The sequence below is a fragment of the Vombatus ursinus genome, unplaced genomic scaffold (assembly GCF_900497805.2).
Source record: "Vombatus ursinus unplaced genomic scaffold, bare-nosed wombat genome assembly UNPS02014810.1, whole genome shotgun sequence".
NCBI lineage: Eukaryota > Metazoa > Chordata > Mammalia > Diprotodontia > Vombatidae > Vombatus > Vombatus ursinus.
The window spans coordinates 28283054-28295233 of record NW_020954588.1 but is presented as its reverse complement, the minus strand read 5'-3'; the positions used below and the strand labels follow the sequence as shown (position 1 = coordinate 28295233).

General features: G+C 39.6%; 1 protein-coding gene across 1 annotated transcript in view; it reads left to right on the top strand.

The window, feature by feature from the left end:
- The window catches only part of TMEM212 (transmembrane protein 212), a 32082-nt gene extending 23116 nt beyond the window's left edge, over window positions 1-8966 (top strand). Inside the window, exon 4 of the mRNA XM_027875840.1 lies at window positions 8611-8966. Within this exon, the coding sequence (XP_027731641.1) occupies window positions 8611-8631 (21 nt within the window). The 3' untranslated portion in view covers window positions 8632-8966. The remainder of the gene's footprint in view (window positions 1-8610) is intronic.
- The last annotated feature ends 3214 nt before the right edge of the window (window positions 8967-12180 follow it).

The window sequence follows — 12180 nt, the reverse complement described above, 5'->3', positions numbered from 1 at the left end:
AAGGTGTAGGAGGGAACAAGAAGATTGTTTTAACGTATTTAAAGGACTGTCGTGGGGAATGCAACAGATTTATTTTGCTTAAATAATAAGTAGGCAGTTGGCGATACAGTGGATAGAGTTCCTGGCCTGGAGTCAAGAAGACCTGAGTTCAAATTTGGCCTAAGACTATCTGTATGACCCTGGGCAGATCACTTAACCTCTATTTGCCCCAATTTCCTCAATTATATGATTATGTATATCTTATGATAATATATACAATAATATCCATTATAAAAATATGGTAATATATAATAGCACCTACCTTCCATGATTGTGGTGAGGAACAAATGAGATAATATTTGTAAAAGCCCTTAACATAGGGCCTGACAATAGTGGGCTCTATATAAATGCTAATTCCCTTCCCCCACTAATAATAATCACTATCATTTATAGCATTTTAACTTTATTAAAATGAAAAAGAGTATTTTTTTAGTATTGGTAAGCTAATACTGTCTCATTTTATCCTCACAAAAACCCTGAGAGGTAAGTACAATTTTTATCTATATTTTATTGATGGGGAAACTGAGGCAGAGATTTAAGCGACTCACCCAGGGTCCCATAGCTAGTCAGCATCTAATGTAGGAATGGAACTCTAGTCTTTCTAACTCCAAATCCAGCTTTCCATCTATCTGCTGCCTACTTGGGCCCATTCAGCAGAATCGGGGCAGTGGCAGGGAATTGCAGGAAAGCAAAGTTATGCTTGATGTAGGAGAAAACTCTGAATATTTAGTGCAGCCCAGAAGTAGGGCAGACTACATCCAGAGAGTCTTTACGTTTAGAATCTTGGTCAGTCTCTGAAATCCCTTTTTCCTCAGATGTTGTACATGATTCGATTTAGCATCACAGATGGAAGAGACCTCAGGGGTCATCAGTCTAACTTCTGAATTTTACAGATGGGGAAACTGAGACCCATGGTGGTTAAGTGACTTGCCTAGGTTCACAAAAGCAATAACCATTAGAAGCGGGATTTGAACCCAGTTCCTCTGACTACAGAACCAGTACTCTATCCATTCTGCCATTTTTTAAAGCTTGTTAGTGCTAGAAACCATAAGTATTAGAGTTCAGGGCTTTCCCCATTCCTGTTGAGTGAGTCTATTCTCTGAGATTCAAAGGGAGTGTTCAGTGTTCAGGTGTCCCTTGAAGAATGAGTCATGCCCACCTTGAGGTGACCTTGGAGTCACACACCTCTTATTGACAATCCTCTCTCTTCTTTCCTCAAATGAAATTCCATTTCTATGTTAGAATGATACAACCATGTTCCAAGGGTATTTGCATTTCGTATATCCAGTGGAAACATACTAAGGGTGGTAGCAACTTACTGAGGGAGGAAATGAGATTGAAGTATTGGCTTCAGTGTATTGAAGTGAGTTGGGTGTTTTGCTGAATGGGCATTGTTGACAGCTCCCCAGCTGCTCTGTTTCTCAATATTCACTTTGTACATTTTCATGAGAATTAAACTTTTTTTTTAAACTTCATTAGTGGTAGAAAATTTTTTTTAAATCATTTTCTGTCCAAGAAAGCCTGGTTTTATTTTGAAAGGGGTTTATTCTACTCTCTTTCCAACCACACCCATCCCCATTGGCAACAAATTAGGCAAAACTCCCATCTTGGTCTAAAATATTAACATTAAAATGGTTTTGAAAGAAAAGCAAAACTTTTATCCTAAAGCTGAAATGTAATTTTTTAAGAGGGTTAGAGACTTGGATAAAATCCAGAAGCCCAGCTCCTCTGTTATCACCATTAACCTATGCAGGAAACTACATTTGTCTTAGTAAATGATATTCCAAATGTCTTTTAATGGCACAATGTTGATTAAATCATTTTTTTCTATAGCTATTTTGAAAAGTGGAAAACGATTGAAATAACACTATTGGAAGTATGTGGGCGTTTTTGAAATAACAACTGATTTCTATGGAGTTTATAAAGTGCTATAATTATAAAATCATGGAACTTGAGCTTTATTTTTTCTCACCTTAGAGATAAACTGATCCAAACTTCATATTTTGTAGGTGGAAAAACTGAGGCCTGGAGGAAGTGAAGTGACTTGTCCAAAGTTATATAGATTGTAAAATGCACAGTAGATAGAGGGCTGGGCCTGGAGTCAGAAAGACCTGAGTTCAAATCCAGCCTCTCAGACCCTGAGCAAGTCACTTAACCTCCATCAGCCTCAATCTCCTCAACTTTAAAGGGGAATCATACTAGCAACTACCATTAAGGGTTGTTGAGATAATATCTATAAAGCTCTTAGCACAGTGCCTGGGACATACTGAGCATTTAATAAATGTTCCCCTCTTTTATATTCAGCTATTCTGATTTCAAATCCATTGCCCTTTCTCCAGAAGCACAAAAACTTGTCACCTAGGTAAAATAGGTCTTGGTACCATTTCCATTTTATAGAAAAGAGAACTGAAGCCTAAGATGAGGCAACTTCCCAGCTAGTCTGGAGGCAGGATAGGAATCCCCTTCCTGATTAATTTCAGGGCTCTGCACATATTGCCTCTCAAAAGTATCTCCTTAGAAATACAGAGAGAACAAACAGAGAAATAAGGGAACAAAATAGGAAAAATGGGAGTTGCTTCCTCCTGAGACTTCCATGATAGTCATGTGAGGAGAGATGAATTTAAAATTCATATTTAATAAAAAAAAAGTCTAATCAGAAGCATTCAAGAGGTAGAATTGCAAAGAGGAGGAGAGAAAGAATTATTTTTCCTAATGTAATCAAAATTAAATAATGTATATTTAGATCATTCACTCAAGCTATTGTCCAAAGGACAAAGTTGTTTTCTTGGCTTAGCTCTAGGTGTCGTCAGTTGCCAAATAAAGAAGAGAATTAAAGCATCATCCCACTCCAGGGGCACTAGAAAGGACCATGGTGAGTGTGAGTAGATCACCACATATTACCCACCAAGAATTATGAAAGGGAATGGAAAAGAAAGACAACAGCTAATGGGATGAGAATGAGGGATAACTGAGGCAGAGTTTGTGAGCTCCACTGAAACCTTAATGATATCATGAGAACTCCAGGAACCGCCCCCCCACAGATTGAGAGGACCTCCAAAGGAGGATGTACAAGAGGACAGCAATTCCAGTAACTGAGAATGCACGGGGGGATGGTGATAAGTATCAGAGGAAGTACCCACATTGATGAACTCAAGAATACATGGGAGGGTCCAAGTAAATGATGGGTTAAGAAATATGTTATCCTATTAAATTATTGGTTGGCTTTTAAAATTACATTGATAACTACACATTTATCAAGTGATTTGGGATCATAGAATCAGAAGTGGAAGGATCCTTAGAGATCATCTGGTCCAACCCTCCCATTTTTCTCAGGAGTAAAGTGAAGCCTAAAAATGGGGAGGGGGGGCAGCTAGGTGACGCAGTGGACAGAGCATGGCCCTGGAGTCAGGAGGGCATGAGTTCAAATCCAGCCTCAATCACATAACACTCACTAGCTGTGTGACCCTGGGCAAGTCACTTATCCCCATTGCCTCGCCAAAAAAAAAAAAAGATGGGGATGGATTTACATATGGTCACACAGCAGAGACAAGATTTGAACCCAGGTCATGGGACTTCAGATCCTTTGGCCTATACTTGATAGCCCAATGATCATCATAACAATAAGGTTTTCAAATCCATTTACATATGGTACCTACTTTTAGGAGCTTCAGCACAATGCATAGCTATGGAGCTATGTAATAGCTAAGGGGAGGTGAGGGCTGTCTGAATATGGACATGCTTTTTCCCTAGTATTCTCTAAGCTCTGCAAGGATTTAAGACTTTATCTGAAGGCTGGCTGCCCAAAGTGCCACAGACTCTGACCTTAGGGAACTGGGCTTATGAGTAAGAGATGAAATTCAACAAATCAGAATGCAAAGCGAGGAAGACAACAGAGAAAAGGGCAGCATTACCAGCAGGAGATTCAAGTATGGCCCCATGGAGATTGCTCAGGGGTCAGGAGTGTCTGAGAGGAGTCCTGAAGCAGAGAGCTGAGGATGTTTCCAGCACACATTATGTCCCGGGTGAATGAACCCCATATAGCTGCCTCAACTGAAGCTGGAGAAAGATTGGTGGTCTTTCTTTCCCCTTTCCCTTTCTCTCTCTATGGAGAGGGTAGGATATCTGATACCTTAACTTAAGGAAACCCTTAAAGGTTCCCTGGGGAACCTGAAAGTTTCCCTAAGGTCAGAGTCTGCAGCATTCTGGACCAGCTTTCAGAAAAAGTCTAAAATCCCGTTCGGAGCTTAAAGAATATACAGTTATCCCTTCCACATGGCCAGGGTTAGGGACAAAGGGCCTGCACAATCTGGAAAATCCACATAAAATGTTTTGGCCCTCCCTTTGTTCCAGAGAAGAAGTCTGAATTATTATGGTATTAAAAGATAAAATATGTTTACATTATACAACACTATACATCTCTTTTATGCATTCCTGAGTTTCTAAACTTTTTCTGTGCCATCTGTGGCTTCCGCAAAACTCCCCCAAAATTCCCATTTAATTTCTTATGCCGACCCACAATGTATCGAAACCATGATGAGAAAAGTCACAACGTGGAAGGGATAAATGTACTAGGAAAAAGACTGTCTGTTGCAGACAGCTTTCACCTTTTCTTACTCTATTTCTATGAATTTTGCTGAATTTCCTAAAGGTGGGCTCCATATATACATGGTATTGTGGGTTATTCAGTCACTTCAAACCCCCTGCTTTTCTCCAGGTTTGGAAAGCAATAAACAGAAATCCAAAGTTGTGTATTGTATCTCAGCTAATGTTAATGCTATAGAGTAGGGGGAGAGAGGGTGATTTCTCCTTTGGTAACATGAAGGATACCTTGCCTAACTCAGTTATACTATGGGTTTTCATTCTTGAAAGGTGCTAGGGCAAAGTAGTGAGATCATATTGAACTTTTCAAACCTGGAAAATAATTGAAAATCATATGCCCCTAAAAAAATGTGATCTAATGAGTACCCTAGGCTCAGATGGGAACAAAATATAGGCAGTCATGATATACTGCTTACATGAAAGCCAAGCCTCCATGAATGAAGTGGGGAGTGAGTTGTTTGGAAGGGGAAATTTAAAGCCCTGAAGAGGAATCAGTTGCTACACAAGGGTAGTGTGATGAGGTGGGGGGGTGAGTTGTAGGACATGCTCAGATAGGTCCTCTGGATCAGTGTGTGTATGACAGCTCAGCCCAGGACCACCTGCTGCCACACATATATGGTCTCATTGGAGCCTCATCTAATGGGGTCCAAATCAGAACTTATACAACAAAAGAAAATAAAAATGTCAGCTGCATTACTCAGAAGACAGGTGACACTGAAAGGACTTTTAGTTACACTGTTTACAAGGATAATAAAATAGTTAACCAGTTATATTGGCCAACTGTAATTATCCTGTCAATTCAATCCCATTGGACAAATATTTATAAAGTATCTAATATTTGCAAAGCATTGTGTACCTCCCCTCAAGAAACTTACCTTCAATTAGGGAAGGAGGCATGGAAGAATGTAGTATGTAGACGGATAGGTAAGCCCAAAGTAATTTCAAAAAGGGTGAAGAAAGAACAGATTCCAAACATAGGGGAACCACCGTTAGAAAGGCATAAAAATGAGAGAGAGAAATTCAGGTATCAAGAAAAGCTAATTAGCCAACTTGACTAAAGTGGAGGTGGCCTGAGGGGCAGTCAAGCCAAAATAAGACTGGAAAAGGAGGTAGCAGCCAGACTGTGGAGTGGTTTAGACACCAGGCTAATGATTTCGAGTTTTATCCTAGAGTTAATAGACAACCACGGAAGATTTCTAAGCAGAGGAGCAACATGGTCAGATCTGTGTTTTAAGATTATCATCGCTGATCTTAAATGTCTCTAGGGTTCCCTTCCACATATGAGGCAATCTCATTGAAGGTCCAGACATTAATTTCCTCTGGGTTTTAATGAATTTTAGGAATGTCTTCTTAAAAAACAAATTATCTTCCTTTTAAAAAAAAAAACCTCTTTTACGTGAGTCTCAGTTAAGTAAATGATACTTCATATTATCTAATTTTAATGGGTTGATTCAACACAATTTTTTCCTGCTTCGTGTGTTTAAAAAATTGTCCTAGAATCCAAGAACAAGAGGTGGGGAGGGTGGTGGAGCCATTAGTTAATATAATCCAGAGTAACAAAGCATGATACCCCTGTCAAATGCATTTGTCTTTAACCTGAGGCTTTCCCAAAGTCACCTGTCAGCAATAATGAAGCCATCTTGAGCTATACACCAAATCAGAGAGGAGAGAATATTGTGATTAGGTCAAGCTTAATCATCTTGTCATTTCAGGTTAATAATCAGCTTCACCTCTAAGAGATGATAAGAGAATTTAGGGAAGAAAATGGGAGTCACTGTAGGAAAGCTGAGTTAGGAAGGGAAAACCTTCCCTGTTAAAAACATAAGGGACATGCTGGTATACTTAGCTGGGAAAAGTCCTGGACAGGGTCACAAGGGACCTGGTTTCTAGTCCTTGCTTACTTCACCAATAAATACTGATTAAATACCCTGTAGGATCCAAGCATTTAATCGAGGAGCTGGGGATACCAAAATGAGTCCCTGCCCTCAAGAAGCTTTCATTCTGCATTAGCTGTGGTACTTGCCTAGACCCTCTCCAGTCATCCTGATCTATATCTTGGCGCTGGACCCAAATGACTCAGGAGGAGAGAGTGAGGCTGGTGACTTTGCACAGCCCTCCTTCACTTAAATCACCTTAAATGTCATGGCCCTCTTCCAGAACAAAGGACAAACAATGACCTATCAATTACTTACTTCTCTGTGCATCTGTTGCCTTATTCTTAATGATAGTATTATAATATAACATAATTCTTAATTATAATAATAGTCAATATCATTTATATGCATTTTAATTTATGCAAAGCACTTTACGTATATTATATCAGCTAGGTGGAGCAGTGGATAAAATACGGGACTTGAAGTTTGAATCAGGCCTCAGACACTTCCTAGCTGAGTGACCCTGGACAGGTCACTCGAGCTTTCTCAACCTCAGTTTCTTCATCTGTAAAATGGCGATAATAATAGCACCCAGCTCCCAAGGTTGTTGTGAGAATCAAAGTGACATAATACTTAGGTGGCACAGTGGATAGGGCACTGGGCCTGGAATCAAGATCTGAGTTCAAATCCTGTCTCAAGACACTAGCTATATGAACTTGAGCAAGTCACTTAACCACTGTCAGAGGCAGACATAGGTTAAGTGACTTGCCTGGAATCACACAGTTAATAAGTGAGCCAGATTTGAACTCATGAGGATGAGTCTTCCTGACTCCAACACCAGGAACTCTATCCACTGCACCACTTAGCTGCCTGTGGCATTAGGAAGACCTGGGTTCAAATCCACCATCAAACATTTATTATGACCCTGGACAAGTCACTTAACTTCTGTCTGCCTCAGTTTCCTTATCTGTAAAATGGGATAATAACAATACCCACCTCCCAGGGTTGTTGTGAGGACTAAATGAGATAATAACTGTAAACCACTCAGCACAATGTCTGGCACATAGTAGGCGCTTAATAAATGCTTGTTGGTTGATCAACTAAGAGAAAGGGAAGGAAATAAGCATTTATTAAGTGCCTACTATAAGTCAAGACTGTGCTAGGCTTACAGGGCTAAAAAGACAAAAATAAACCAGTTCCTGACCTTAAACAGCTTACATTCTATGTAATGGGGAAGGTAGGTGACCATGTGTACGTGTATACAGTAAGTATACAGAAAATAAATACCCAATTAGGAGAAGGCACTAGCATCTGGGAAGATAGGCAAAAGTCTTAGGTAGGAGGAACTATTTGAAGGAAACTAAGAATTGTGAAGTATTGTAGCCTGTGCTAAGGATGGGAGATAGAAGGCCCTTCTGACTGATGCTTAGAAGCCAGCCCTGTAACAAGTGGCCTGGGGTTAAAGGGTTTGTGAGGGTGGGGAGCAGGACAGGAGACCTGCAGCCACAATGCTCCAGAATCAGAAGCCAGACCTCTTGCCTCCTTAAAATGCTCAGAAAATGATAAAAATTGAGGAAAAAAAATAAAACACTCAGAAAAGCCGATGTGTGAAGGGAGCATTTTTCCCTGCCAGGAGATAACCTTTAAGTTGCTGTTAATCCAGGCAACAAGGCAGATGTTACCCTCATAAATTAAAGCTTTGATTTCCCCAAGGAAACATTTCAGAAGGGAAGGGGGCAATTCCTTTTCGATCATTAGAAAAGATTCTCTGGCAGAGAGGAGCAGACTCCCCTCTCTCCCTGACACTTAACTCCCTCCTTCCACCCAACCCCATCCTGTCCCCACAGAACACGGGCTGCCAGGGCAGTAGCTAACTCATTTCAAATGTGAGATCTTTTTCCATTTTTCCTTTTTCTCCAGCTTTCTAAATTCTTCAGGGGCACCAGAATGCCATTACACTGAGTCATCCTCTTTCCTTCACTAGTTCCCCACTGACATAAACAAAGGCTGAATTTCACATCAGGAGTGACATAGGGGTTTCCTTTGACAGACTGTGGAAAGCTTTGATGGAAACAGCATTTTTTTCCTTTATTTCTAGGGTCAAAGGAATGAATGGTGAATTGGAGATGGGGCTCGGTGGAAATCCTGCTTATTCCCTAGCATCTGAAAACATCTGTGATTTGTGTATTTTGATCTGCAGCTATTTTTTTCCAAGCCTGGAAAAACCTTCCTCGGTGGGCTATGTCCGTGTGATGTCACAGCTAAAATTCTTGGAATAGTTTGTTTGCCAGCAGAAATTTGTAGATCTGAACCGCACTGACTCAAATGCTTCTCACTCTCCTTCTCTGATGGAAGATTGTATTGGCTGGGGGGGGTGGGGTTAACCCTATGATCACACCACCAATCCAGGTTCCCTATGTCCTCTTGCAATCGAATTAAAGCAACATTTTCTCAGTCTCCTTTCATTACTATATCTCAAAAGTCAAACCAGAGTAGTGACCTGAGGTTTTATTAATTCTGCCCTATTGACTCGGAGAGTACACGTCCAGCATTGAATTCCACTCTGTAGCTAGCTCCCTATAGATGCTCCCACCCATCTTGCGGCATCTACTTTTAGCGTGATATTAAGGGGTCTGATCTTTAGGGTTCCAGTATAGTTTCATCACAGAACTGTAGACCACGAAGAGCTAAAAGAAACCTCCTAGATGTATTTGCGAGTTTGAGACATTTCATCTTTGACACTTTCCACTTGCTCATACCCAATCAATTGCCAAGATCTAATAATTTACCCTTCTCTGTGCAAAGTCAGGGAGATAGGACAGAAAGTATCATGTGTGAGGAACAGTGGGAAAGCCAGTTTGTCTGGGTCTTAGAATCTAAGCCAAGAATAAGTAGCCTAGACACAGAGGAGGAGTCCTGCAACCGTAATATGCCCAGAATCCAAGCGAGACTTTTGTGGGCCAGTGAACAGGGTGTTAACTGCAGAGTCAGAGGCTTGGATTCAAAACCCATCTCTGATGTTTGTCTCCTCTGTGACCTTGAACATATCTTAGCACTTCCTTAGGCTCTTTTCTTATTTGTAAAATGAGGGTCTTGGACTAGAAGCCCTGACGGTCTCTTTCAGCTCTAAAAGTGGGATCTGACGAAATAACCAAATATTGACCCCTTCTGAAACTTAGACTTGACTGAGGCTATGGCTCCCCAGCTCCCATCACTGCACGTAGTAGGTACTTAATCATTGTTTATTGACTAACTGACCTCTGTGCCAAGGAGAAGGAAGTATATTTCACTGTCAATCTGTGGAAGTTATGACTGGTCATTGCACCTATCAGACACCTATTTTCTTTTGCCTTATTGGGGTCATTCTGCAAATCTATTCTGTCTACTCTCTGTATTTCTCCCATGCATCCTTCACATCGCTACCAGAATAATCTTCCTACTGTACGCATCTGACCATGTCACTCTCCCCTCAAATTGGACAATATTTTAAAGTGTTTAGCAAAATGCTCAGCACACGTTTTTAAGTCATGTCCAACCCTTTGTGAACCCATTAGGGCTTTTCATGGCAAGAATACTGAAAGAGTTTGCCATTTCCTTCTCCAGCTCATTTTACAGATGAGAAAACTGAGGCAAACAGGGGTAAGTAACTTGCCCAAGGTCACACAGCTAGGAAGAGCCTGAATTTGAACTCAGGAAGATGAGTCTTCATGTTCCAGATTGGCACTCTATCTACTGAGCCACCTAGCTGCCCAGCACATAGTAGGCACTATATAAACACTTACTTCATTCCTCTTCCTTCTCTTCCCTGATCAAAAGCCTTCACCAGCTCCACCTTGTCTACACCGTGTCAATTCCCTTGGCCTAGCATTTAAGGTCTCCTCCCACATACCTCCACCCAACCTTATCATGGACTCCAGGCTCTCACCTGTCAGGGTGACTGGCTGTTCTCCAGTCTATTGATGGGTAAGATTGCCAAGGAAGACTATAGGGAAAGAAGAGGGTATTGGGCCCACAAGGTCCCTACCAGCACTGGATCAATGAACCTAAAACTCCCACTCACCATGGGAGCCTTTACCCCAAGCAGGGCATCAGAAGTGTCCACGTAAATCTTTACTCAGTTATAGAAAGTTCTGGGACCAAAGCCAAGCTTCGCCACCTCATGCCTATGGGATCTTCAGGGATCCACTTATGCTTCATGCCTCAGTTTCCTAATGTGTAAAATGAGAGGATAGTACTAGATCTTAACTAGTTCTTAACTTTTTCTTTTCTTTTTTCATATCAGTGACATGTAGGATAATAAAGCACAGTACACAGAGTGCTGGACTTGAAGTTAGGAGGACCTGAGTTCAAATCTGAACTCAGATACTTCCTAGCTGTGTGACCCTGGGCAAGTCATTCTGCCTCAGTTACTTAATCTGTAAAATGGGAATAATAATAGCACCTCCTTCCCAGGATTGTTACAAAGATCAAATGAGATAATAGTAAATTATTATTAGTGCTAATAGCAAATATAAAATAATAGTAAATATGTAAACAATCAATTATTATAAGTAAAGTACTTAATAGAGAGCCAGCACACAATAAGTGCTATATTAATGTTAGTAATAGTAATTTCACTATTATTAGTAGTAAATGTTTACAGTAAAATTACTATTATTAGTAATAAATTTTAATAGTAAAATTATTACTAGTAGCAGTAAATTTTTATAGTAAATTTACTATTGTTCATAGTAAATTTTAATGTTAAAATTACTATTATTAGTAGTAAATGTTTACAGTAAAATAATATAGTAAAATTACTATTATTAGTAGTAAATGTTTACAGTAAAATAATATAGTAAAATTACTATTATTAGTAGTAAATGTTTACAGTAAAATAATATAGTAAAATTACTATTATTAGTAGTAAATTTTTATAATAAAATTACTACTGTTAGTAGAACTTTTTATGGTAAAATTAGTAGTAGTAGTAGTAAATTTTTATAGTAAAATTACTATTGTTAGTAGTAAATTTTAATGGTAAAATTACTATTACTGGTAGTACATTTTAATGGTAAAATTAAATAGTAAAATTACCATTATTAGTAGTAAATTTTTATAGTAAAATTACTTTTGTTAGTAGAAATTTTTATGTTAAAGTTACTATTAGTAGTAGTACATTTTATAGTAAAATGGCTATTGTTAGTAGTAAACTTTTATAGTAAAATTACTGTTATCATTAATAACTCACACTTCTGTAATGCACTGAGATTTAGGCTGTGCTTTCCTCCTGATAATTCTGAGAAAATGGGATTAAATACCATTGTCCTCATTCTCCAAAAATAAAATGGCTTGATCAAGGTCATGTAGCTACCAAATAGCAGAGCCAGAATTCACACCCAAACTCCAGTCTAGGCTCTGAACCTGGCATTCTTCCCAGTATGCCACACTACAGTGGGCACAAAGTGAGACCAGGACCTTTGGTGCACAGATTGGGTTAACAAGTGTGTGATGTGGACAGCTAAAACTGTAGTCAAGCGTCCAGAGAGAGATGGAATTGAAACCTCTCACCCCTGGCATTCACAAACTAGAAAGCAGAAATTTAGCTCTGCCTTTGACCACAAGTAAGAGCCAAATTGCTGGTTCCCCCTGGCTGTTCCTTCAGTAAAGCCAAGAGAGGAAAAATAGG